This window comes from Thermothelomyces thermophilus, chromosome 4 (genome assembly GCF_000226095.1).
Source record: "Thermothelomyces thermophilus ATCC 42464 chromosome 4, complete sequence".
Taxonomy (NCBI): domain Eukaryota; kingdom Fungi; phylum Ascomycota; class Sordariomycetes; order Sordariales; family Chaetomiaceae; genus Thermothelomyces; species Thermothelomyces thermophilus.
Window position 1 is genome coordinate 805,386 of NC_016475.1, and position 24,162 is coordinate 829,547.

Below are 24,162 nucleotides of genomic sequence, written 5' to 3' on the forward strand. Positions count from 1 at the left end.
AAGTACCTACAGGGTAGTTGCCTTACCAACGATAAGCAGGTTGGGAGGTACCGTACCCACCTTGCGTAGGTAGTAGTGTAGGTCTGACTTCATCCATTCAGGGTTCGCGTATGTACTGTACATTCATCAGGCCGAAGCGGGACATGCCATGTTCGTTTGCCATTTTCTTTTTGTCCGATTCTCCACGTTGCATTCGTATCATGTTCCGTTCCAGGTTACGGTCGACTAGTTCGAAACAAAAGGGGTAGATCCTTTGTATTAGTGTCCCGATAACCCGGAACGCTTCGAACTTCCGAGCTTGGTCGCAGGGTCACAGTACATCCGTACATACACTACTACGGAGTACTCCGTACTTTTGCGGCGTTTGTGGTGGTGGTGGTGCCCCGCCATTTGGGAGGAGGCTTCGGGAGTGCAGGGGCACCCCACCCCAGCCCCACCCTAGATTCCGCGGCAGGGCAGGTCAAGCTTTCCAGGTTGTTGCCAAGGGCCGGGAATTTTGAAGGGAGCTTTTTTGCCCGGATGTAACTGCACTGCAGAGGCGATTGAACGAGCCATATCAACTTTAATAACTAGCACTCCAAACCACATACGTTCCATCATTAGGAGCTTCTTATTTCTAAGCTGGCACATAAAGTCGAAATGCAAACGCGCACAACAAGCCTGATGCGGAGAAACAGCCTTGTGGCTCGCGTGGTGTATGGTAGGGGCTACCTCGAGCCACCCGCCGCCGTGCTAACCGCATGCGGCATCGTCGCTGTGGGCGAGCGGATTTGAGCAAGTTGTTTTGCCGCAACGCCCGAACCTGTCTGGTGCTCGCTAAGCCACTCACAGCCTGCACTCGCACCCAGATGTGCTCGAATTCGGCTTGCGGTCGAGGAAAACAAGCGCACCGGGGAGTTGCGGACTTCAAGGGACCCCGTATGGCAAACCTGCTGATGCGACCCAGAGAAGTTTCGTCACCCCGGGGCATTACGAACGCCGAGACCAAAAGGTGTGCACCAGGTCGAAGTTCCGACCCCTGCCGCACGCGCATTTAAGCGCTCATCCCGTGCCTCCCTCAGCTTCCGCGTAGAGAGCTACCAAGTGGCTACGTTAGGCAGACGCTTTTGGTATATATCACATCACCCGTTGGTTTCCACATGCCGCCTTGCTAAGGGAAAAAAGCTGTCGATTTTCTTTTCCGCCCTCGGCCGAAACCTGCTTGTTAACGGTACACGCAAATGAGGCGAGTCGGGTCCATCACGGCACGGGAGTGGAACTGGCAACTGTTGAGGCTCCCCCTTCGCATTTGGCCGGGCCCGAAATAACTTTGAACGTCGGCTGTTGTTGTGCCACTGAAGAAAAACATCAGGGTGTACGGAGTATTGCCGTAACGCCTCAAATTCCGCAACGTCCCGGGGGGATGAGGTGAATCTTGGTCCAACCAACGAGTTGACCATCGGGCCCCTAGGCGCTGGGCGCCTTCTGAGTATCGCAGCGGGTAGACGAGAAGCGGCGGCTCATTCGACTGATTTAGTTATTTGCGCGACGAGTCTGCTGCGGCAGCCCAAGACGCGAAGATGGAGGGAACGCACACGCACATGAACATGTTCAGCACGGTCAACACTGACCTGGCTCGGCGGTACTGGTACACAGTCGCCGGGTTTGCGGGAGCTTTTATGATGATCCGGGCTGTCAATTTCTACAAGGCCCAGCTCCGGTCAGTATCCTCCCAACTTGGTCCTTGCCGCGAAGCCTCTCGCTTACCAAGCTTAGACTGCGGAGGAAGGCTGCCAACTCGGTCGAGTTTCCCACGAAACCGAGCAATCGCGTCTTGGAGATCTGGGCCACCCTGACTGCGGTCGTCCGCGAGGCCAGCGCCCCCCAGCTGCACATTCCATTTCGCGGGTTCTCATGGCTCACCCCGCCTCCTCTGGGGCGGCTCATCACGCTTTTGGTCTACTGGATCATTATCATCTACATGATGACCATCAATGTCGTGGTGAAGGATGTCTTCTTCTGGGAGCGCATCGGCTACCGCAACGCCTGGGTCACGATCACGCAAGTGCCTCTCCTCTACCTGCTCGCATCCAAATGCAGCGTCGTCGGCTTCCTCGTCGGGACGAGCCACGAGAGGCTCAATTGGCTGCACCGATGGGTGGGCCGCACCATGTTTGTCACTGCCTCGGTACACGGCTGGCATTTCTTCACGGACTGGGTGCGCACCGACTTTGTCGAGTACGAGTTCAGGGTGATGCCCTCCGTCAAATACGGGCTCGGCGCCTGGGCCGTCCTGCTGTGGACGCTGCTCTCGGGGCTCGCCCCCTTCCGGCGCATGGCCTACGAGTTGTTCGTCCTGCAACATCTCCTCAGTGCCGCCTTCTTCCTCTGGCTCATCTATGTTCACGTCCCCAGCAACGCGCGGTACAATGTCTGGTTTGCCATCGCCGCTCTCTGTTTCGATCGGTTCTGCCGCATCGGCCTGCTCCTGTGGCGGAACGTCAAGTTCTTCCCTGACAAGTCCAAATGCCGAGGAGGCCAGCGCATCGGGCATCAAGCCCAATTCAAGGCGGTCGGAGAGTCCATCACCGTCATCACGATCAAAGACGTCCACTTCAAGTGGCGGCCTGGGCAGCACCTCTATCTCTGGGTCCCCCGCCTGGGTCCCCTCGAGGCCCACCCTTACACGATTGCATGCGCACACAAGTTACCAGGCACATGCATTTGCAACAGTATCCAGCTGGTTGTCCGCAAACATGGCGGGTTTTCCCGCCGGCTCCATGAATTTGCCGCCAAAACCGGCGGGAAGGAGCACCAAACGGTTTTCGTCTCGGGGCCCTATGGCGCACCGCCGCGGTGGGATATCTACGAGACCATCGTCTTGATCTCAGCATCCACGGGTGCCTCCTTTACGCTGCCAATCCTGGAGGGCCTGCTGAAATCGAAAAGGACCAATTGCGTCAAGCGAGTCGACTTCCTGCTCGCGGCGAGGCAGGGGGAGGAAATCGACTTCTACGTCTCGCGTCTCCACACGCTGATTGGTCGAGCAACCGAGGTTGGCATCGAGCTCGCCGTGCACATCGCCGTCACCCAGGGCGCGTCGACGTTCATGCAGGACCCCCGCGCCGCCGGTATTCAGAATGTCGGCACCGCATCTGTCGCGTCCTCGGGGAGCAACCTGGGGGAGGCCATGGACGAGAAGGTCGCAGGAGGATCGTCGGCGGATGTCGAGCAACAGCCCGTTCGCGGGGCCCGCAAGCGGGCGAGCGAGGCAAGTACAGATTCCCACGTATATTTCTCGTCGGTCAGACCCGACGTGGACGACTTCATCCGTGGGGCGGTAGAGGCGACCGGCGGCGAAACAAGTGTCGTTGTCTGCGGTGGCCCCTCGCTCGTCTCGAGGGTTAGGAACTGCGTGGCGGCGCTGTCGGATGAGAGAGCCGTACACAAGGGAACAGGGGCGCAGGGGATACATTTATTTGCCGAGGAGTATAATTTCTAGTTTAATCCGTACATGATACCAACTTTAGTTTGCGAAGTTCGGATCCCGAGGTGTCCTAGTGATTTGAATTCTCATGTTCAGTGTGAGAAAAGTAGCCGAGGTTTGCGGCATCGAGGTCTCCCTAAAGTTTCCCGTAAGAAGTGTAAAATACCTTGACTGTAGTATATTTATTATATGGACGCTTCGCGCACCTCTCGTTGAGGGCCGGTGAGACAAATATTGGAGGATTAAACTAGTAATATACGGATAGAAGCGAAGGTCTTTCCTTCGCTCTTTAATGTATATATATGAATATATATATATATATATATATCTTAGAGACGGTCTGAAGCTTTGCTTTAATAGTGTACTTAGCTGATAAGTCCCAATGGAAATATGTAACGCGTTACCCGAGTCTTTGTCATATCCTGTCAAGGACTCTTACTGGGAAGTGTGGGGCAGATTAACGCACAAACCGCAGCGGGTTATCAAGGTGTGCCGAGCGAATTACCCCTCTCTCACCTCGGTGAGCGGCAGCCCTGCCAGGCTCTCCGGCCAAGCGCGTGCAAGGCAGGGCCCCGCCTCCGCGAAATTTTGGTTGGGCTTTTGAGTCAACAGTGAAAGCTGTGGTGGCAGTTGTTATGGAGAGCGCTTCAAACACATTGTGACTCAAAAGTCAAAAAAGTCGGTAATAGGTCGGGGAAAGACTCTTCATGTCGATTCTTCCGGCAGCTAATTCTCGATTGTTCTCTTCTCTTCAACCCCCTTTTTTACCAGTTTGGTTATTCTGCGGGCCTCGACGTCCTCGACTTCTTCTTCCCCACCCCGCGAACCCCTCCAATCCCGTTTTTGCAACCTCACACGGCCGGGCCGTTCCCCAGACCATCTTCTCCCCGCAGACTCGCGCCATCTCGACGTCCAGATCCCCCGCCCCCATGGAGCAGCTCGCGCAAAAGGTCGGAGGCATGAGCCTCGACGCCATCACCGAGAAGTACCCCAACTGCCATCCCGAGATCAATCCGTTCGATTTTTACCGCGCCCACCTCGCCAACGTTCTCTCTGGGATCACGGGGGTCGAGCCCAAGATTATCTACCCTGCGCTGTCATGGACCTCGGGCCTGGACAAGGGCGATCTCATGCTGGCCGCCCCGGCGCTCCGCATCAAGGGCCAGAAACCTGACGAGCTGGCGCAGCAGTGGGCTGACAAGGTAGGGCTTGCCGCATCGCACACTTTGCTACCGCCCCGAACTAACCCACAATCCCGCAGTTCCCCGAAGACGACCCCCTCTTCCAGAAGCCGACCGTGGTCAACTACTTCCTGGCCTTCTACCTCAAGCCCCAGCCGGTAGTCCAGACCGTCATCCCCCTGATCCAGAAGCAGCGGGCCGAGTACGGTCGCAACAAATACCACGGCCTTAGGGACCCCAAGGACCCGAGCAAGGGGAAGAAGCGCATGATCGTCGAGTTTAGTTCCCCGAATATTGCGAAGCCGTTCCACGCCGGCCACCTGCGTAGCACCATCATTGGCGGTTTCTTGGCGAATCTCTACGAGGGTGCAGGTTGGGATGTCATCAGGATAAACTACCTCGGCGACTGGGGCAAGCAGTACGGTCTCCTGGCCCTGGCCTTTGAGAAGTACGGCGACGAGGAGGCGCTGAAACAGGACCCCATCAATCACCTCTTCCAGCTCTACGTGCGCATCAACAGCGAAATGTCGGCCGAGAAGGAGCAGATCGAGAAGAGGAAGCAGGAAGGCGAGGACGTGACCGAGCTGGAGGCCAACAGCCTGGATGAGCAGGCCCGCCGCTACTTCAAGAAGATGACGGACAGGGATCCTTCGGCTTTGGCCCAGTGGAAGCGCTTCCGCGATCTCAGCATCACCCGGTACCAGGAGACGTATGCCCGCCTCAACATCAAGTTCGACGAGTATAGCGGCGAGAGTCAAGTGTCGGAGGAGATGATGGAGAGGATCGGCAAGGAGATGCAGGAGAAGGGCATCTGCAAGGAGGACAAGGGCGCCATGATCGTCGACTTCCAGGAACTGGTGCCGGGCAAGGAGGGCAAGCGCCTTGAGAAGCCCATTGTCCGGAAGCGGGACGGTACTGCGCTCTACCTGACGCGCGACATCAGCGAGCTGCTGGCGCGCTACGAAAAGTACAAGTTCGACCACATGATCTACGTAGTCGCATCGGCACAGGATCTGCATCTGAGGCAGCTGTTCAAGATCATTGAGCTGCTCGGTCACAAGGACATTGCTGACAAGTGCCAGCACGTCAACTTTGGTCTGGTCTTGGGCATGAGCACCCGCAAGGGCACCGTCAAGTTCCTTGACGACATCCTGCGCGACGTGGCCGACAAGATGCACGAGACGATGAAGAAGAACGAGACCAAATACAGCCAGGTCGAAAACCCGGATGCCACGGCCGACACGCTCGGTATCAGCAGTGTCATGGTGCAAGACATGTCTGGCAAGAGGTACAGTTTGCTACTTTTATTTCTTCCCCCCCCGCTCCCCCCCGGGGGCCCCCACGCGCTCTCGACTGACCCTTTTACAGGATCAACAACTACACATTCAACATGGACGCCATGACCTCGTTCGAGGGCGACACCGGCCCGTACCTCCAGTATGCGCACGCTCGCGTGTCCTCCATCCGCCGCCGTGCCGGCCTCAGCGACGAAGACCTGGCCAACGCCGACCTCTCGCTTCTCACGGAGACTCACGCCGTCAACATTGTCCGGCTGCTCGCCCTTTGGCCTGACATCGTCCAGACCACGCTGAGGACGCTGGAGCCGACGACGGTGCTGACCTACCTCTTCAAGATGACCCACGCCCTCAGCAGCAGTTACGACCACCTTCAGGTCGTTGGCAGTGAGCGAGAGCTGATGAAAGCGCGCATGGCGCTCTATGATGCGGCCCACACGGTTCTTGGGAACGGCATGAGGCTGCTCGGGCTGACCCCCGTAGAGAGGTGAGTTCACTGGTCCGTCTTTAACAACACAATGCTGAATCAATGTTGCAGGATGTAAAGAGAAAAAAAATGGATCCCGCCAGTAGCCGAGCGAGGAATGCTTCTGCCAGGACCGCACGGTCCTGTCCCTTAGACAGCGCAATAGATAAGAAGAGCCTGGCCAGTCCTGTGAAGAATTTTCAACCGCACCCGGCGGCTTCTGACGACATGAGAGGTCGCTCCGAAACGTTTTGCTGATACCCCCGCCCAGCAGGGGAAACTACCTGTCCGTCATTGACTATGCAATGCAAAGCTGGCACACATGCCTCTGTGGCGGCACCTATCAGAAACGCTCTCCGCTCACGCCCGAGATAATCAAGGCGTCAACCGTTGCCAGCCTGTGATCTCACTGGCCACTCCACCTAGTGCCGTGACTGGCGACTGTGCAATAAGTAGAGTTCACTCTGAAGCTGTCAAAGCAGGGCCTCTACACCGTCCTGCAACATTGCGCCTGCCAACGTGGGTCACACAGCAGATGACCGAACCCACATCGACCGCTAAGTTCGAGATGCTGTAACCCAGACAGCAGAAGGCGCCCGTGCTGCCCCTGCCGTAGCCTTTACCTGAGAAGAACCCGCAAGTAAAAAGATGCGCTAGCACCCCTTCGCTGTTTTTCTCCAATCGTCCAGTCAGCTCACCTGGTCAGCACCCCCTCTCTCAGATAGAGTCTGTGTTGTTCGGCTGCATATCAGTGTTCCCGTCCGCTCCGGGGGGACTCTGCAAGAGTCAGCTGCGTGTTGCGTTAAACATGCATCAACAACTTGGAGTTGTGCTGGGGCGGGGTCGAACAAAGGTGGGATATACAGAGGATTATAACTTTAGAGTCTTCTGTCGGCGACCCCTTGTTATGACGCGGCCATTTTTCCACGGAAATGAGAGCTCATTATTGTCAGCACAAGGGGGGCCTTCGTTATGTTCCACTTGGCCCAACTCGACTTGCTCGGAGATGGTCATCTCGTTGTTCCTGATCCTGGTAGTCGCCCTCTTGGTAATACCAGGGTACATCCAAGGGCAAAAGCTGCCTCGAGGGGCACGTCGGTTGCCAGGGCCGAGAGGTAAGCCGACACCAGCACCCACCCGGGCTTATTCGTTTCGTGCTAACCTGTTCCCCCCTCCCCCTTTCGTCTTCTCTTCCCTCCAGGCCTGCCGTATATCGGGCGCGTACACGACGTGCCCTCGCAAACGTCATGGCTAAAGTTCTTCGAGTGGAGCAAGCAGTATGGCCCGATCTACCAGATGAAGATGTTCGGGACCGTCCATGTCTGGATATCCTCCGAATCGGTCGCCCGCGACCTTCTCTCCAAACGGTCCAAGATCTACTCGGACCGGCCTATGATCCCCAACCTTCCCGATAACCGCACCAGTGGTACTTATCTCGCCTTGCTGGGAAGGACAGGTAAGCCCGGCCCCTATGTAACAAAAAGGCGGGGGGGGGGGGAGTATCTGGTCCTGGCTATGGAGACTGGGAAGCTAACATGTCGAGGAAAGCGGCGTGGTTCCGCCAAAGAAAGCTCTGCAACTTCCTGATGCACACGAGCACCTCTGCCTCTCTGCACTCATACCCGACGCTGGAGCGTGACCGGTTCCTGTACCTCCTCTTTCTGTGGCCCGACCAGTACATCGAATGGATCGAGCAGCTCACCAGCCGAACAGTGTCGCGCCTCTGCTGGGGCACCCCGCAGCCGGGCCAGATCCTGCGGCACACGACTCTGGGCTTGCTCGAGACCATCAGCCCGTCCGGGTCACTGCCCAACGTCCTCAACTTCCTCCGCCACCTGCCCTTCCTCCTGAGCCCGTGGAAGCGCAAAGAGAAGGGCCGGCGCGAGCTCGAGATGAGGCTGTTCGACGCCAACCTCGCCTTCGTGCAGGACGGCCTCGACCGCGGCCAGGCCGGCCCCAGCTTCGTCCGCGCCTTCTTCGAGACTAAGGAGGACCCGGACGAGCGGGTTCGGCAGCGGTGGGGGGACGTGCCCGAGGCCGTCAACGTGGTCGGCCTCATGGCCATCGCGGGCGCGCTGACCATCGGCAGCCCGCTGCAGTCGTACATGCTCGCCATGCTGCACTACCCGGAATGGCAGAGCCGCCTCCAGGACGAGATCGACGCCGTCTGCGGCGGCGCCTGCCCGCAGTGGGACGACAGAGAGCGGCTGCCTCTGCTCCGCGCCGTCGTCAAGGAGGTCATCCGCTGGCGCCCGCCCGTGCCCACAGGTATGCAGGCCTCTCTCTCTCTCTCACACCTCACTCTCCTCCTTTCTTTGTCAGAAGCGCGCACACAAAGAGGTCAAACTCAGCTAAGAGGCGTTCTCGTGCTGTGTAGGTATCCCGCATGCGAGTGAGGCAGACGATGTCTACAACGGATACTTCATCCCGGCCGGAGCCACGATCCACGCTCTCGAGTGGTAAGTACTGCGTGGCCCCCTTATTTCTTTCCGTCTTGATGCCTTTACATCTTGTTTTATTTCGAACCTTGTTCTGATGATCCCTCCTTTGCCTCACCTCTTTCGCTCCCTAGCATTCTTCCCTTTTAGCAGTCTCCGTTCTACACAATACACACTCCCAAAATATTACTAACTGACAAAACTAAGGGGCATCACCCGTGACGAAGCTACGTATCCGGACGCCGAAACCTTCAACCCGGCCCGCTGGCTCGACCCGTCCTTCCCGACCTTCCGCGAGCCCCTGACGCAGTACCCCAACCTGAGCGGCTTCTCGCAGTTCGGGTTCGGCCGGCGCACGTGCCAGGGCGTCCCCATCGTCGAGCAGGATCTGTTCCTGACCATGGGCGGTATGGCGTGGGGGTTCAACATCGGCAAGAAGCGCGACCCCCAGCACGCGGGCCGCGAGCTGGCCGTCCACTGGAACGACTATACGCCCCTCCTCATCGCCAAGCCCTCCATCTTCCCCTTCGAGGCGACGCCCCGGTCCCCGGAGAAGGCCGGGCGCATGCGCGCCATGTACGGAGCCTCGGTTGCCGCCGGCCGGCTCCCCCGAGACATGGACCTCGGCCAGTTCCGGGACGAGCTGGGCGATCAAGTCTACTGCGACGTCGACGACGATCTTATGCGTTGCGAGCAGGAGGAGGAGAGGGAGGAGGAGGAGGCCGGGAAAGCCAGGGACGTGCCGGCGGTCGGTGGAGGCGAGCAAGATGAACACAACGGGGAGATGAAAGAGGCCGAAGTGATGGGTCGCGAGGAGACCGGCGAGGTTGAGGAGAGCGGGGAGAATGACAAGGCCGGGGATGTGGACCTGTCTGAACCACGATTCTCGCCCAAGTTTCAACGCCATTCCCCGTCCTGCTCCGGCAGAGAGCGTCCGTCACCGATCAGGTTTGTGGAGGTCGCTCCGGATGTTGGTGGAGAGAACTGGTGAATGATGGCGAGTGTATGAGGAAGGGGTGGTGAAGCAACTCGGTGCACATATGGGGCATACCGAAATGATGGCTTTAATGGCGTGTACCAGGGACTCAATATCTTTCGTTCAACATGTGCGAGGGCCGACAGAATAGTCGTGGGTTTCTCTTGCTTATGGTGGGAGCATGGGATGGCGAGAGCGAGCAAAGGTTCTATCACCGATACAATCGTTAGACTATTGTTGTCCTGTAACCCTGTCCAACCAACTTTCATTATAAGGCGGGCGTCCTGGTGTCGTACATATTTCGAAATCCCTCCTCGGGGCAACCGTTCTTCAGTGCCCATGGTATTTCCGAGTCCTCGGGGCTCTGTGCCTGGCTTGAGCCCCAATGTACTCACGTCATTTGGCAGGTCTGTGACCATAAAGAAGGAAGGGGAAAGACAAGCAGTCAAGACAAAACCAGGACGATAGAAAAGACCTTCTTGGAAACATTTTGCCTTTGTAATTAGTGGTTTTCCTCTGTAGATTTCGACACTCATTTTCGAGAACAACTTGGCAATCATTTCCCCTGACCCTTTCCCCCTAATCTCCCATCCCTCCCCCCCTTCTCCTCCAGACCTCCAGCCGCGGACATACAAGCATGCGTGTAATGTAATGCTGACACTCGCAGCGGGGAGGACTCGGCCCGGCGCCGACATACCGGCCCGGGTCTCCAACGGCAGCGTCGTGGCGGTGGTGAGCGGCTGGCTCGAATCGCTGGCAGACGGAGAGAGAGCCTGGACCTGTCCGACATGCCGGCCGCTTTCTACTCCAAGAAGGTCGGCTTGCAAGAGGGAAGACCTGCTACCACTAGACAGAGTCCAGGAGCTCTTCCGGCGGGTGGACGACCAGGAAGGACAAGCTGAGGGGAGAGGGGATGGCTTTTTGTGACTGAGCCATGATCCTGTATGTACTATCAGTCCTACGCCGTCGGTGTCCCATTGTCCCAGCAGTCCGAGGACTTTGTTAAGACTTTCCACAACCAGATTCTAGCCAAGTTGCTCCCCTGCCGCCTATAGTATACTTATGCGACCCCCCCCCCGGCCACGTGGGCCCGGCAATGCCGGAGGCGCAGCAGTACCGACAGTGGAACATGCCACGATTGCGACAGATCATCCGTTTCAGCCGAGTGAGAATTAAGCACCCGGAGAATTTTTTTTTTTTTTTTTTTTTTTTTGGCAAGAACAGGGGGCAGGGGGCAGGGGGCAGGGGGCAGGGGTGACAAGGGTGGCGGGATATTGGATCGGCATACGGAGTACTCTGTAGTCATCCATGTCGTTTTCTTATCTTGTAAATCCTTATTAGTAGGACGAATAAGTATTCAGTACGGAGTACTAATTAATATATGAAGTAATTGCCTATTGATTGTTTTGCCCTCAGCGTATGTACGGATGGTCACCGTTGACCCCATCACGATAACTCTGCTTGCCCGGAAGACACAGGTTCCCATTTGATCTATCGAGTTTCTTTTGTTGCTGCTCTTATTCCATCCGCAGTGTAATATATATGTAATATATATGTAGAGATGCGAAGTGGCTGGCCCTGGCATTGCTGCCCTGACCGCTGCAGTGCCGTCACCGCACTCGCCAGTCCCCGCTGACACGGAACCAAAACAAAACAAACCAAAACAAAACAAAAACACCGCAAACTATTAATGATCCTCCACGTCCTCGTCCCGCCCCGGATACATAATGTCCTGCACTATGACGGCGCGCACGTGATGGTACAGCACGAACAGGTAGGTGAGCAGCAGGACGACGGAGAGGGCGGTCGACAGCCAGAGGATGCCCTCGCTGTGGTAGGCCTTGCCGATCGAGATGGTGGCCAGGACGAAGCCCGTGTTGGGGAAGACGGAGGCCCACCAGCCGAGGTGGAAGTGCTCGGGCGGGCTCTGGAGGACGGCCAGGAGGGCGATGCCGAACCACCAGAAGCTCAGCGCCCACAGGAAGCCGGCGCCGACCAGGCCCATGGTCTCGATGACGACGGCGTCGACGAAGCCGTCCATGTCGTGGTCGAAGTCCTGGGGCAGGCCGGTGGCCAGGCCGATGAAGGCCAGCGCCGTGAAGGCGGGCGGGCCGACGCACATGAAGAGGCCGGTCCGGTGTTCCCGGTCGGGCAGGCCGGACTGCATCAGCCGGCCGACCATGTGGGCGTACATCATGAAGGCCACGGCGATGCCGAGCCCCTGGCAGGTCAGGCCGGCGACGGCGATGGGCACGGCCTCCTCGGGCGGCTGGGATCCGGCGATGACGGAGGCGATGGTGCCCGAGAGCATGACGGGGAAGATGGGCAGGATCCAGGTCGGCATCATGGTCTGCAGGCCGAAGCTGTGCGCCGAGAAGACGTACGAGTACTGGCCCACGGCCACGCACGTCGCCAGCAACAGGTAGGTCCAGAAGGCGGCCCGCAGCAGCCACAGCAGCGTCCCCGCCGTCGCCCGGGCCTCGTCCGCGTCCTCGGGCACGCAGTACCGCTGCGTGCACGTAATCAACGTCGCCACCGCTAGGAAGAAGGTCGGGAAGAAGAAGCCCTCGCGCCGGTGGCCCAGCGACCGGGCGAAGATGCCCGGGAACAGGACAAAGCGGGCGATCTGCGCCAACGTGACCAGCACGAACAGCACGATGTTGATGACGAAGACGGCCAGCCCGATCTGGAACAGGCCGGGGAACTGGTGCGGCTGCGCGCGCATCAGCAGCGACAGCCCGCCCGTGGACATGATGAGCGTGTACCACGCCCACGTGAAGTGCTTGAGGCGCTCGCGGATGGGCAGCTTAGGGCGTGCTCGTGCTCCCGTCTCTCCCGAGTGGTCCGCAGCAGCGCCGGTGGTGGTCGTTGTCGACTTCATTTCCACACCCGGCGCTCCGTACTTCTCCTTGTCTTGCTGCTCCCCGTCATGGCTGCCATTGTCTGACTGGAGAGAATGGAGAGGGAGGGAAGGGACGGTGTCGTTATGCAGGCTTTTTTCAATGTCTCCAACATAGCTCTCGCTGTATTCCGTAGACGACCGGCCCGAAGCGGTGGGTGAACCCCGGATGGTCGACTGGCTGGACTGAAAACCCGCTTCCTCGGCTTGGGCAGGTGGAGGGCCGCGTAAAGACCGGTACGGGTCAGGAAGCGGGCGGTCCTCTTGAACGGCGAATGGCTGGTACCCGGTACCAGAGTACACATATGTGCTTCGCCGCGGTGTTGACATGTTGATTACTGGTTGAGCGGACAAGACTGACCAGCAGCTGAAAAGAAAAAAAAAAGGGAGAGAGAGAGAGAGATTTTAACCAAACAAATACGGAAGACACGAGATGAAACGGAATGAAACGAAATGAAATGAAAGAATAATTAGAAACAAGAGAAAGGAACAACCTGGATCAGCGCAGCCAAACTCGACAAGTTCAGAAAGAAATCAGGAGAAACCGCGATCAGCATCTAGCGTTCGATTAATATACGCCACTCTTTCTCACCCGGTTGATAGCACCCACTCGAGATGCTCTCCACCGCTGCCGTTTCAGTTCAGGGGCCGACGTGGCGAGATACTTCGTGGGAGATAGAACTATTACCCGGTTCGCAGCCTTCAATCGTTGCCCGGGGGCTGTCGTAGATGCCCAACGCCAGGGGCTGGTCTGAAGTTGGTTGAGTCAGGCTCGCCTCAATAGCAGAGAGTTCCACAGCCATAAAAAGGACGGCGAGAAGCATTGTCCATGATCGCTGATCTGTGAGACCGACGTTTCCACCCCCCTAACCTCCCCGCTGTGTGAAGTCCAGCCCCCTGCTCGGCAAAAATTGCATCTAGAAGAACGCGTCGCAGTTTCGTCAGAGGGCGAGTGAAAGGAAGAAGCCCACCGTGCCCATCCGCGGCCACCGCATGGCCATAACAAAGGAGCAGAACTACACAGATAAGACCTCCTCCGACCCGCTCTCCCCCACAACTGACTCGCGAGTTACGTAGAGGATGCTCGTGCATCGTGGCCTAAGCACTGGCGAGCACAGCCCTCGATGGTGGAAACAGGTGTACATACAAGACTCGCTTATGTTGACACATTATCACCTTCCGAGCGAACCTTGCCCTATCGTAACATCACCGAAGTCTATCGATGCACACCTATTAATGCATAATAACACAACAACTGCTCCGACACCTTTCCAGAAATCATCCCAGACATGACCTTGGTGACACCGATAACGCCGAATCTGCGATTTGGGAGAGAAGTTGGGCAACCTTGAAACCGGAACTTGAAACGAAAAGCTTGGTTCATCTTGAAATAAAACTAGGAAGCAGGCCAGCATAACACCAAAACAAGCGAGCGCTGCAGTGTCGAGTCAAATTCTTCGTCGGCCATGTCTCCACACGGCCCGGTCCCGGAACGCGTTTGTCCCGCCAAAGTTGTGGAGCCTTTCGCCGATCAGATAGGCCTCGTCCCGGATCCGCACCTGCCAGCTTCGAAAGACGCCAAGCATGCTCCACAGGGATAGGCCGCCGAGGATGACGAACGCTACGAACGGAAAGCTCATGCGGTATATCAGCACCACGAACACGTCGTACAGTGCCTGATCGGGCGGTTCATGAACCGGACCCGTGACGAAGTTCCTGATCAAAGTGTGCGCGAAGCCGTTGGCGATGACGGTCTTGGCCAGAAGCAATGGCGTCGCCACGGCAACTAGCCATATCGTCAGACCGGGGATGACGAACACCCGTGTGAGGATCGAGACATCTGGGTCCAGCCACCCGCGTCGAATCACGGCTCTTGCCGCGTTAGAGACACGTGAGCCCCTGAACACCGTGTTGGTGATGCGCATGGCCAGCTTCAGGTAGAGAAGGCCGAGCGTCCAGGTCTGGACCACGCGGATGGTATGCGTCGGAACTGTAGGCTTGACGCTTCCGGCAGCGACCGAGTTTGGGAAGCCAGGCCTGAGCACACTCCCGTACATCACCTCGTTGAGAGGAACAAGGGCGTAAAGCTCCAACAGCGACGCGGCGAGGAGCGGAAACACCACCAGGGTAAAGAAGTAGGTAAAGGCGACCCGGGCAGCGCGGCTAACTGCATGCCACGTTCTCCGGAACACATCGCGATGGCCGAGGGCTCCCAGGGCCGCTGCCAGATAATTCTTAGTGCTGTAGATGGCCCGTACGCGGAACAGCGCGTACGACGCGGAGCCGAGAATATGAATGCCGATGCTAAAGGCGTAGATGTCATTGGTGCGAATGTGCGGCGGGATCAGCTGCTTGAGCATCCATCGGCCAAAGACGAGTGGAATTATAGTGATGGAGACACCCGTAACGGCGGCAAAAATCCAGATGAGGAGGATGAAGAGGAAGATACGGAACCGGAAGTGGGGTGGCACATAGACGAGCTGGTACTGTTTGGTCGAGTAGATGTCTGTTTCGGGCAGTTTGTCTAGTCTCTTGTTGTTCTCGTCCACGTCGAGAAACACCGCGGCGCCTTTCGGAATCTTGACCTGGTCGGACGCGGGCGTCCGGACGAACCGTCCATCGGGGATGAGCTGACCGGACCGAATTAAGCTCTCTTTCCGTGGAATGCGTTCCTTTTTCGTTGCCAAACTCTTCTCCGTGCCGCCTTGAAGAATACCGCGCCACGACCTTGCCACAACGCGGCCGTTGCTGTCAACCTCGAGGAACCACCGTCTCCAGAATGGAAGGTTGCGATCAGGCGAATCCTGGGGTAGTATGAGCTGGCCCTCCTCATCGACCCGCCGCTCGCCGAAGAGAAACCACGTGATCCGCAGAGCTCGAGCGCACCGGCGGAACCACCAGGTATACATGGCATGGAGCCTGCGGCTTGGCTTGAAGAACTTGACGGCGAACGGCATTAGGAAGTTGTAAAACAGCAGGTCGATCGGAAACTCGAGCACCGGCTCGTTGGACGAGTAGTGAATCGGTAAGACCGGAAGGGACACAGACAAGCCCCATACGACGCCACCGAGACAGACGACAACCAGAGCGCCGTAGACGAACGCCGAAAACAATATCTTACGCAGCTGCGTCGTTACGTTACGCTCCAGCACGTCCCGCACCGGATGAAACTCGGGGTCATCCGGATCGCGGATGAAGTAGAGCACGCCCTTGCGCATAATCTTGCGGCACATGGACACAAAGAGCGCAAAGTGGAACATGTAGCCGGTGCCAATGAACCAGTGCACAAATATGGATGTGACCGGGTAGTTGAGGGTGAAGAGAAGGCGGGATTTGAGCGTCGTGTGTTCGAAGAGCGGGAGCAGAGCGACGTCGAGAAGCATGCCGCAGTAGAGGGGAAAGACGAGCATCTCAATGCTGATGATGAGAATGACCTTCATGACCCCGCTTGCTTGGTTGAGTCCGTCAATGATGGACGCTTCCCACTCTTGCGCTGCCTGGGTGGTAGAAAGGGGAGCACCTCGCCGCAGATAGAGCGCGGCCATGAGCGAGATGGCGATGTACCCCGCGAGCGTGGCCCAGAACCTGTCCATGCCGGCCCAGTAGGCAAGCTCGTGATTGATCGTGTCCGTATTTTTGGGCAGGTCGAAATTGAGAACCCACGAAGTCGGATTGAAGACGGTTGGTAACAATCGCTTCACAAACACTAGTATTTTTGCGGCTGCGGCATATGCTTCCGCACCTTTGACGGTATAGTCGCCTCCGAAGAAGAACTCAACGAAGTGCCACAAGCTTGACAAGGCCAGGACGATGCGGTCCTTCAGCACGAACAACGCAGCGTGGCTGATGGCAGAGAAATTGCGCACTTCCGATGCAGATATCAGGGGCAACTCAGTCACGAAGCCGGCCCCGATCCTGTTTGCAGCGCCGAGCGCCATAAACCACGACGCATTGACGGCCCTCAGCGAGTAGTCGGCGACGGACGACAGCCACAGCGCCCGGCTCAGCAAGTAGAATGACTCGGAGATGGTCGAGGATGCCAAGCCTAAGAATAGCAGAAGGCAGTCCTGGAGAAACTTGGAGAGGCTAAAGAGCATCCGAGCGATGCGCATGGGGTTGGCAAGTCCCCATATCGTGACGCGGCCGATGTTGTACGGGATGAAGACGCCGACGAAGATGGTGATACTGACGAGAAATGCGCAGAATATGGCATTCTGGAACAGGCCGGCGACCGGGCCGCGCATCCCGAGAAGCTCCAAAATGCCTTCCAGGTCCTCCGCATCTTCAATCGCTTCGGCGTCGAGTCCACCCGCTGCATCGGCACCTTGCCGATCCTGCCCCGCTTCGTTGGCCGGCGCGTTTTCCACGACTTCCTCCTCGGGTTCATCTTCGGCAAAATCGCCAAGGAAATCAACAGGAGCAAGGTCATCTGGATCAATAGCGTCAACCTGCCGCCACATAAAATCGGCAATCCGGCCTATGAAACCTGCGGGGCCCCGTGCATTGGGGGCTTGGGGCACTGGCTGCGCGTCCGCTCGGTTTGGAGAATCGGGGCCAACGGGCAGGGCCTGCGAAGAATCATCGGTTGAGGCCCCGCGGTCGCGAGGTGCGGTCGCGTCGCTTGAGGATTCTGGTGCCTCCCAAGCTGGGAAGGCGTGTTCGGACGGCCTTTGAATCCCAGATTCGGGAACCACCGAATCTCGAGATGGGGGGTCTGGAGGTAGGTCTGTAAAGGACCAGTTGTTGTTTGCAAAGGGGTTGACTGTGTTATTGATCAAAGGGCCGTCAGTATGCGCCCTCGGCCGCAAGGGGAGGCCCATCGGCTGGCCCCAGGTGTCTTCTGCATCTTCTACCAGTATCTCTTTCCCCTTGGAGTTGTTTTCCTCGCTTGTCTCTGACTCGTCGACTAGTGGACCGAACGGATTGGTATCCGACTTCTCTTCACGCAGGGCTACTGATCCCGAAGGCTCAGCCTGGTCAGTTCTGACTGCGTCGTTGTCTCGCTGGCGTGCCATCATAGATCTGGTCAACCGCATCCAATGGTCCAACTTGACCTCGAGGTTGCGCTCCCGCGCGATCCTCAAAACCTCTTCCAGGTTACCGCCCGCCTCGCGGTATATGTCGAGGTACTCTTGTATTGTCGTCCGATCAAGTCCTTGCATGTCATTTCCTTGGGCCGGGATAGTCGGTGGCACGAGATTTGGGGACATCGGCCGTGAAGAGGATTCGGCCGGTTCGTCAGGGAGACGGTCGCGGAGGGTGGCCCTCAGATCTTCGTCCGCAGTCTCGCTGTTTGTATCGTCGAAAGCATATGTCGTCTCGTCTAGAACATCCTCAAACTGTTCGTCATCTGGTTCCGCTTCGGCCTGGACTTCAGCGTTGGCCGGCTCCACAGCCGCGGGTTGCACCGGGTTCTCAACCGCGGCGAAGGCGGCACGCATGTTGATCTCGGGCTGCTGCTGTACAACGTAGTCTCGAACCAAGATGATAAGGATAAAGCACACTATGACTAGGATGGTGATGATCTGGCCCTCCAGCACGTGAATGACCGCCCGGTTGATGGACGGATGTCGCGTTAGGTTGCGGAGAAAGTCGACGTCGCTGAGCAGGGACTTGTGATATAAGCTCGGCGTCGGCGCGGCCCCAGTCGCGTTTAAACCGACAGCGGGCTTGTCTCTGGTGGCCACGGGGCCGAAGAATAGTCGCAGGATGGCGGAATAGATGGGGTCGCTGGATGTCAGCTTGATGCCATATAGGCCCTTGACCAACCTTGCGGATTCCGGCGGGAGGTTGTCGATCACACCCCCAATCGAGGCGACGGTGGTAGTCGCCGCAAATAGCGGACTGGAGGGGCACACGTTGGAGTTGTGCGAGGCTCCAGCAATCAAGTCAAACTCGCCACTACCCACTCCGGAGACGACCGCCTTCCCGCCCAGCCCCTCGTCGCTGATCCAGAACAGAAACGACCATATGGTGCGCATCAAATAGGGCAACCAAACCAACCAAACGTTGGCGACCAATGCAGCCCTCATCCAGACAAGCAGGTTGCGGAGCAGATACTTGGCTGTGTGCCGGAGAAACACATGGACTGGTAGGGATTTCGGCATGTTGGGATCGTAAAGCTTGGTGAAGCGGAAAGAGGTCTTACACAGCTCGCAGTGCTTCTTCTGCGAGTGTGAAAGCCACTCCATCAAGCAGTCCTGGTGGACATACTTGATGCTCCCGCTGCATTTGCAGGGGAAGAAGAGCGGCTCGTCTTCTGAGCCCTCTCCCCTGCATATGCGGCATGTGTCAGGATCGGAAGTCTGCGAGTCTGGGGGGTTCGTTCGAAAGCCCTTCGTAGCCGAGGACGATATCCGGCGCCGCGTATTTGGAAACCGAGTCGGGTCGGGCGCCGGAAAGGGTTCGGGGAGGCCATCCATTACGGCGTCGAGGGTCGGGTCGGGCGGCTGGTTAACGGGCACGCCATTCGACGTCATGACGAGATAAGCCTAGCTCCCATCAGGGAGACGGGCGGGAGGATAATGGTCGGCAGGATCTCGATGGTGCCGGCGATCGTTCTCGTCGTTGCCAAAAGGCCGTCGCTGAACGTCGCTTAGGAAAGTCGGTAGCGGCCGTGGAACAATCGAGGAAAACACAGCAACGGCCAGTGAAAATCGAGGTGTATCAAAAATAACCACTTTTCCCTATCCGTATTGAAGGGACGCCAGACGAGCAGTGCTGACCAAACGCAGAATCCTCGTGCGTTTGTCGTCGTTGTTGGAGATGGCGAATCGAAAAAACGTCTATCCAGCGTTGGAAACATGAACACGGTGTACTTACCCCACAGAGGCCTGGCCAGCATCAGCCAATAGTGCGCCAAGAAACCGGGGGCAACGCGGGCAGTGCACGTGCCTCACAGCAAAGAACAATGACTTCACGAGTCCGAACTAGCTTACTATGTAGGTAGGTAGTGTTAAGGTGCCGGCGCGGCAGGAAGGTACCGAGTGGATGTACTGTACAGTACGCGAGGTAAGGTATCTTACAAAGTAAGTTACTGTGAGGAATGTCTGAAATATGGCAGGGGCGGATAACGGGGCCTAAGCAACCCCCTTGCAGCACCTGGGGCGTTTTATGCTGCTCGACTTTTTCGCATAGCGACAGCCAACAAACAAGTGGCACAAAAATTCGAGGTATATACCGTACGTATGCAGTATGTGTGGATGAAAACTATGCCGCGATATCTAGTGTCTTCCCAATAACTGTTGCCTACTTGGTGCGCTCGCAGGTCTTGGGGTTATTTATTGACCCGGAACTTCCTGCCAGATAAGTCTCGGCTCAGCTGCCAGATGCAGGGTTGGACAGGACAAAGGTCTGCTCGAAACAGCATGGGCAATTCCTCGAACACACCCCGGAATGAGGACGGAGAGCGATTGCCGAGACTCCTGAGACAGTTTGGTAGGATCCCGAGAGATAAAATAAAACAGGATTAGCTCTTCGAATTTTAAGTCAATTGAAACCCGAGCCCATAAACTTGTTTAAGGCCAGGAGCAGCTGAACTCTCTCTTTTTTATTCCCTTTCCTCCCTCGAGATCGGCGGGAGTGCTGCGAATGACGTGCATCGGTGCGTGGGGCAAGTCACTGCTGCTGCGTCACGCCAACACCGAAAACCAAAGCTTCTGCTTGATTGACGTTAGGCGACACCATCACCGAACAGCCCGGGACAAAGCCCGGAGCATCGCAAAAGTTGCTTTGAAGGCTATCCTTCTTGCGTCGGACGTTTTCTTTTAACACAGAAAAGAAGCTTCCTGACGTTGCTACCCGGATTCCTTCGACAACCTTTTAGGGCTTCGATTCCCTGCTCTTGGCTTCGCGATAAGCAGGCAGCTCATGCGATAAACCAAAGGGAAATCGAGGTGCGAATAGCGAGCAATTCCTCCGAGGTTCGTTTTCACCGGCATCGACCGATCAACTACAAATTGACCAGCACCAAGCTGCCCAAGCTGCTCACCCATCGCGCGTTCGACAAGAGCTCACTGTGCGATCCCACAGGACGCTATTGAGCTACAGATACCACGAGGACACGGACGCCTTTCGGTCGCGCGACGCATTGTCGCGGCTTTTGGTGATCAGCCTGGTGCTGAACCACGCCACATCATGGACGACACGAACGGCACTCCGAGGACCTCAAGTTCCTCGAGCTCGAGGGCGGCGAACGGTATCAATGGCGCAACCAAGTCCCCAGTGAACGGGCACGCGCCGAGCAATAAGACGAGGACGAAACCCCGCGGGCCCGGATTGTTCTCCCGAACATTCAGCATCGCCGCACGGTAAGCCCGCCCCCGTCAGCCATGATCTGTCTGCCTTCACGTCCACTGACCGTCTTATATAGGCTGCTGACATGGTACACCATCCTGACGATTCTATTTCGATGCCCCGCAAGCCTGGACGCCTGCGACGACACTTCTCCGCGCATCTGCAAGCCCTATTTCCAGCTCAAACACGTCGTCGCGCCCCATGTCGAGCCATACTATGACGCGTATGCGGCACCATACGTCGAGGCGGTGCGGCCCTACTATAACATCGTCGACCAAAAAATCATTGCGCCGAGCTGGGGCTATGCGAGGCAGTACGGCGCCCCGCGCCTGCAGCAGGTGCAGGCGTTCGCAGAAGTCCAGTGGGAGAAGACGGTCCAGCCTCAGGTGAAAAGGTATCAGAGTCTTGCCAGAGCGCAGTACGACGAAAAACTGGCTCCCCACGTCAACACCATCACAACCGCCCTTGGCCCATACTACGAGATTGCGCGAACCAACAGCCTCCAAACCTACCACGAATTCCTGGTGCCCGCGTATCTTTACATGCAGCCGTACCTGGTGGAGGGGTACCGCGCGACGTCGAATTTTGCCAGCAACACCATCTTCCCAACCTGCGCCTGGACATGGAACAAGACCTACAATTTCCTGAATGGAACGGTCGGACCACAGATCAGGGCTATCTATGTCGAGAATGTCGAGCCCCAGCTTGTCAAGATAGGCAAGCGCCTGGGTCGTTACAGCACCGGCAAGAAGTCCGTCCCCAAGCCACCGACTGATTCCTCAACCAGCGCCTCGGTCAAGACCACGTCCTCGTTTACTAAGCCTGCGGTCTCGGTTACTGCCACCTCCACGTCGGTATATGCGCCGTCGTCATCATCGTCAACCAGCGCCACTGAGACCAAGAAGGATCGCGCCGCTGCTGAGTCTCCTAGATTGAGGTCGACGTTGCAGCCCATCCCCCCTCCCGAGGTTGACGAGAACCTCGAAAAGGAGGACCCCAGACGCCGCGAGACCCGGGAAATCGTGGCGGCCGACCTCAAGGATTGGCAGGAGCGGTATGCCAAGGCCGCCGATGAGGCTGCTGCCGAGATCGACGATCGGGTCCAGGAAATTACGAAGACCATGATGCGGCAGAACGCGAGGGTCACGGGCAAAGCCCACCTCGACCGGCTGCAGTCAACTGCCGTTGACGAGCTTGGCGCCCTTCGGAGCGCCATTATCGAGATCATCGGGACTGTAAAGAAGGGCGGCGCGACGCCTGAAGACGCCCAAGATCAGATTGTCAAGGCTGTCCGAAAGGCGGGCTTGGCAGTTAAGGAGAAGGGACAGGCAGTACGCACATGGCGCGAAGAGTATGAGAAGGAGCTTCAGAACTCTGTCACGCAAGCCGCTGAGACTCACTTTACAATCCTGGAGAACATTCGAGATTTGGCCCTCCAGAAGATTGGCATGAAGTGGGCATGGACCGACGGCATCACGTACAAGGACTGGGCCAAGTATCATCAACTCAAAGGCCGATTTGACGAGTGGAAGAACGATCTCCGGAACCATGTCATCAGCCACCCTAGTATCGAGGTTGCCCAGATCGAGGCGGCGAATATCGAAGATGAAGCGATGGAAGTTGCCGCCTCAACTGCCAAGGAGCTCGCCCGCCTGAAGCAGGTCGCTAATTGGAAGCTGACTGCTGGCGACGATACTCCCGAGTTTGACAGCACCTTGATGCAGCAGGCTGCTGAGGCAGTTGAGGCTGCGAAATTGGCTGCGGCTAGCGCGGCTGAAGCGATTGGCAACGTTGCCAAGGAGGCCAAGGACTCGGTGTTAGACGGGATAAGCGAAGGCGTCAGTCTTGTCTCTGAGGCTGCGAATCAGGCGTCCAGCGCCGTTCTTGGGTCGAAAGAAGCCGAGGGCGGTTCCGAGGAGCAAGGAGCGGACTCGGAGGACGTCTCCATAGCCTCTGAAACTTCGGATCCGTCGTCCGAACCTGCCGTCGAAGCCTCCTTGGTCCTAGAAGACTCACAATCTAGTCCAACGGAGGTGCCTCGAACTGAAGATGCCACCAAATTAGGGGTTGTCGCTTCTAGCGAAGACGCTTCCGAACCGGGCGAGCAGGCAACGGCCCGAGCTGTGGATCCGAGCTCAGAGCTCTCGGTTGCTTCAGAGGAACTCTCAAGCGTTGCCGATGCTACATCCGAGCCGACCCCAATTGTCGCAGACCAACCGGAAATCGTAGAGCAACCCGAAAATGCCTCGAGCATGATCTTCGAGACCCCAGTAATCCTTGGCAATTCTACTGAGGAGGTGGAAGATGTCGGAGAGGACAAGGCTAGCCCGGTTGAGTTACCCACTGAGCAGAGCGGGTCAACCGAAGAACACGAGGACAACGGGGATCTGGGTGTGGAAGAAGATGCCCTGCCCGTCTCCGAGACGGCGACCGTGAGGCCAGCGATCTTCGGTGCGGCCGCCCAATCCGTCCCCAACCGGAGACCGATACTCGACGAGGACACGCTGGACGATGATGTGTCGGCGGCCATGGAGTCCATGCGCGAGGACCTGAAGTCGGCCTACACGTCGGCCATGTCGCTCGCCAATGACCAGTACTCGCAAGCCCTGTCTATAGTATCTGCCCAAATTCGCGGTACCCCGGAGCCGGCCCACGAAAAGTTGCTGGCGTCCGTCACGGCCGCTTACAGCAAGGCCATGGCCTCGGCAAGCTCCCGTCTCGACGACGCGATCAAGGGCGCGTCGGACCAGCTCTATGGCTCTACAACAACCAAGTCTGGCATCCTGCCTACCGAACTCCCGGTACCTGCGGTAGAGTGGTCACAAATCCAGTCTATCGCGTCTGAGCGGCTGCAGCAGGGCCTTCAGTGGGCCGAAGAACAGTACGAGAGCGCCAAGGTCGCGGTCGGCCTGGCCGAGGCTACCGACGCTGTCAAGGACAAGGCATCTGGCCTCAAAGATGAATTGTGAGAAGTGCAGGGGGAGCTGAGAGTTCGTGAGGGGAGAAGAAAAGACTTCAAAGATGGAACAAAACAAAATAAAGAGCGTGGGGGAAGGGAAAGACCTGGGGATGATGCGAGATGATGATTACGCGTTCCGAGAAATCCCTGGCATATCTTAGTGACGCAGCAAGAGCTTGTCTATAAA

General features: G+C 57.4%; 7 protein-coding genes across 7 annotated transcripts; 5 read left to right on the forward strand and 2 right to left on the reverse strand.

The window, feature by feature from the left end:
- The first annotated feature begins 1,343 nt into the window (after nucleotides 1-1,343).
- On the forward strand, nucleotides 1,344-3,517 carry MYCTH_2306028 (uncharacterized protein). Its single transcript, XM_003663780.1, has 2 exons — nucleotides 1,344-1,699; nucleotides 1,756-3,517. Exons 1-2 carry the CDS (start codon nucleotides 1,560-1,562, stop codon nucleotides 3,479-3,481), a joined length of 1,866 nt encoding a protein of 621 aa, XP_003663828.1. The 5' UTR covers nucleotides 1,344-1,559; the 3' UTR covers nucleotides 3,482-3,517.
- A 560-nt stretch (nucleotides 3,518-4,077) lies between these two features.
- On the forward strand, nucleotides 4,078-6,609 carry MYCTH_2306029 (uncharacterized protein). The gene is made up of 4 exons (XM_003663781.1): nucleotides 4,078-4,668; nucleotides 4,728-5,935; nucleotides 6,016-6,429; nucleotides 6,481-6,609. The coding sequence occupies exons 1-4, from the start codon at nucleotides 4,396-4,398 to the stop codon at nucleotides 6,485-6,487; spliced, it is 1,902 nt and encodes a 633-aa protein (XP_003663829.1). The 5' UTR covers nucleotides 4,078-4,395; the 3' UTR covers nucleotides 6,488-6,609.
- A 1,293-nt stretch (nucleotides 6,610-7,902) lies between these two features.
- MYCTH_2306031 (uncharacterized protein) lies at nucleotides 7,903-8,960 on the forward strand. The gene is made up of 2 exons (XM_003663782.1): nucleotides 7,903-8,676; nucleotides 8,786-8,960. The coding sequence occupies exons 1-2, from the start codon at nucleotides 7,944-7,946 to the stop codon at nucleotides 8,869-8,871; spliced, it is 819 nt and encodes a 272-aa protein (XP_003663830.1). The 5' UTR covers nucleotides 7,903-7,943; the 3' UTR covers nucleotides 8,872-8,960.
- Nucleotides 8,927-9,881, forward strand: MYCTH_2306032 (uncharacterized protein). Its single transcript, XM_003663783.1, has one exon. The coding sequence runs from the start codon at nucleotides 9,247-9,249 to the stop codon at nucleotides 9,835-9,837; it is 591 nt and encodes a 196-aa protein (XP_003663831.1). The 5' UTR covers nucleotides 8,927-9,246; the 3' UTR covers nucleotides 9,838-9,881.
- Nucleotides 9,882-11,496: 1,615 nt separating this feature from the next.
- MYCTH_2306033 (uncharacterized protein) lies at nucleotides 11,497-13,106 on the reverse strand. The gene has a single exon (XM_003663784.1). It carries the CDS (start codon nucleotides 13,049-13,051, stop codon nucleotides 11,510-11,512), a length of 1,542 nt encoding a protein of 513 aa, XP_003663832.1. The 5' UTR covers nucleotides 13,052-13,106; the 3' UTR covers nucleotides 11,497-11,509.
- Nucleotides 13,107-13,991: 885 nt separating this feature from the next.
- MYCTH_2306035 (uncharacterized protein) lies at nucleotides 13,992-19,369 on the reverse strand. Its single transcript, XM_003663785.1, has one exon. It carries the CDS (start codon nucleotides 19,198-19,200, stop codon nucleotides 14,170-14,172), a length of 5,031 nt encoding a protein of 1,676 aa, XP_003663833.1. The 5' UTR covers nucleotides 19,201-19,369; the 3' UTR covers nucleotides 13,992-14,169.
- A 1,305-nt stretch (nucleotides 19,370-20,674) lies between these two features.
- MYCTH_2306036 (uncharacterized protein) lies at nucleotides 20,675-24,109 on the forward strand. Its single transcript, XM_003663786.1, has 2 exons — nucleotides 20,675-21,030; nucleotides 21,093-24,109. Exons 1-2 carry the CDS (start codon nucleotides 20,858-20,860, stop codon nucleotides 23,983-23,985), a joined length of 3,066 nt encoding a protein of 1,021 aa, XP_003663834.1. The 5' UTR covers nucleotides 20,675-20,857; the 3' UTR covers nucleotides 23,986-24,109.
- Nucleotides 24,110-24,162: the final 53 nt, after the last annotated feature.

What these genes read in the sequence shown, in the direction of transcription:
- MYCTH_2306028 (XM_003663780.1), top strand. Translation starts at nt 1,560, where the DNA reads ATGGAGGGAACGCACACGCACATGAACATGTTCAGCACGGTCAACACT. An exon ending in TTCTACAAGGCCCAGCTCCG is followed by an intron (nt 1,700 to 1,755) that starts GTCAGTATCCTC and finishes TACCAAGCTTAG; the next exon opens with ACTGCGGAGGAAGGCTGCCA.
- MYCTH_2306029 (XM_003663781.1), top strand. Translation starts at nt 4,396, where the DNA reads ATGGAGCAGCTCGCGCAAAAGGTCGGAGGCATGAGCCTCGACGCCATC. An exon ending in CGCAGCAGTGGGCTGACAAG is followed by an intron (nt 4,669 to 4,727) that starts GTAGGGCTTGCC and finishes ACAATCCCGCAG; the next exon opens with TTCCCCGAAGACGACCCCCT. An exon ending in CAAGACATGTCTGGCAAGAG is followed by an intron (nt 5,936 to 6,015) that starts GTACAGTTTGCT and finishes ACCCTTTTACAG; the next exon opens with GATCAACAACTACACATTCA.
- MYCTH_2306031 (XM_003663782.1), top strand. Translation starts at nt 7,944, where the DNA reads ATGTCGAGGAAAGCGGCGTGGTTCCGCCAAAGAAAGCTCTGCAACTTC. An exon ending in GCGCCCGCCCGTGCCCACAG is followed by an intron (nt 8,677 to 8,785) that starts GTATGCAGGCCT and finishes CGTGCTGTGTAG; the next exon opens with GTATCCCGCATGCGAGTGAG.
- MYCTH_2306032 (XM_003663783.1), top strand. Translation starts at nt 9,247, where the DNA reads ATGGGCGGTATGGCGTGGGGGTTCAACATCGGCAAGAAGCGCGACCCC.
- MYCTH_2306033 (XM_003663784.1), bottom strand. Translation starts at nt 13,051, where the DNA reads ATGTCAACACCGCGGCGAAGCACATATGTGTACTCTGGTACCGGGTAC.
- MYCTH_2306035 (XM_003663785.1), bottom strand. Translation starts at nt 19,200, where the DNA reads ATGACGTCGAATGGCGTGCCCGTTAACCAGCCGCCCGACCCGACCCTC.
- MYCTH_2306036 (XM_003663786.1), top strand. Translation starts at nt 20,858, where the DNA reads ATGGACGACACGAACGGCACTCCGAGGACCTCAAGTTCCTCGAGCTCG. An exon ending in ACATTCAGCATCGCCGCACG is followed by an intron (nt 21,031 to 21,092) that starts GTAAGCCCGCCC and finishes CGTCTTATATAG; the next exon opens with GCTGCTGACATGGTACACCA.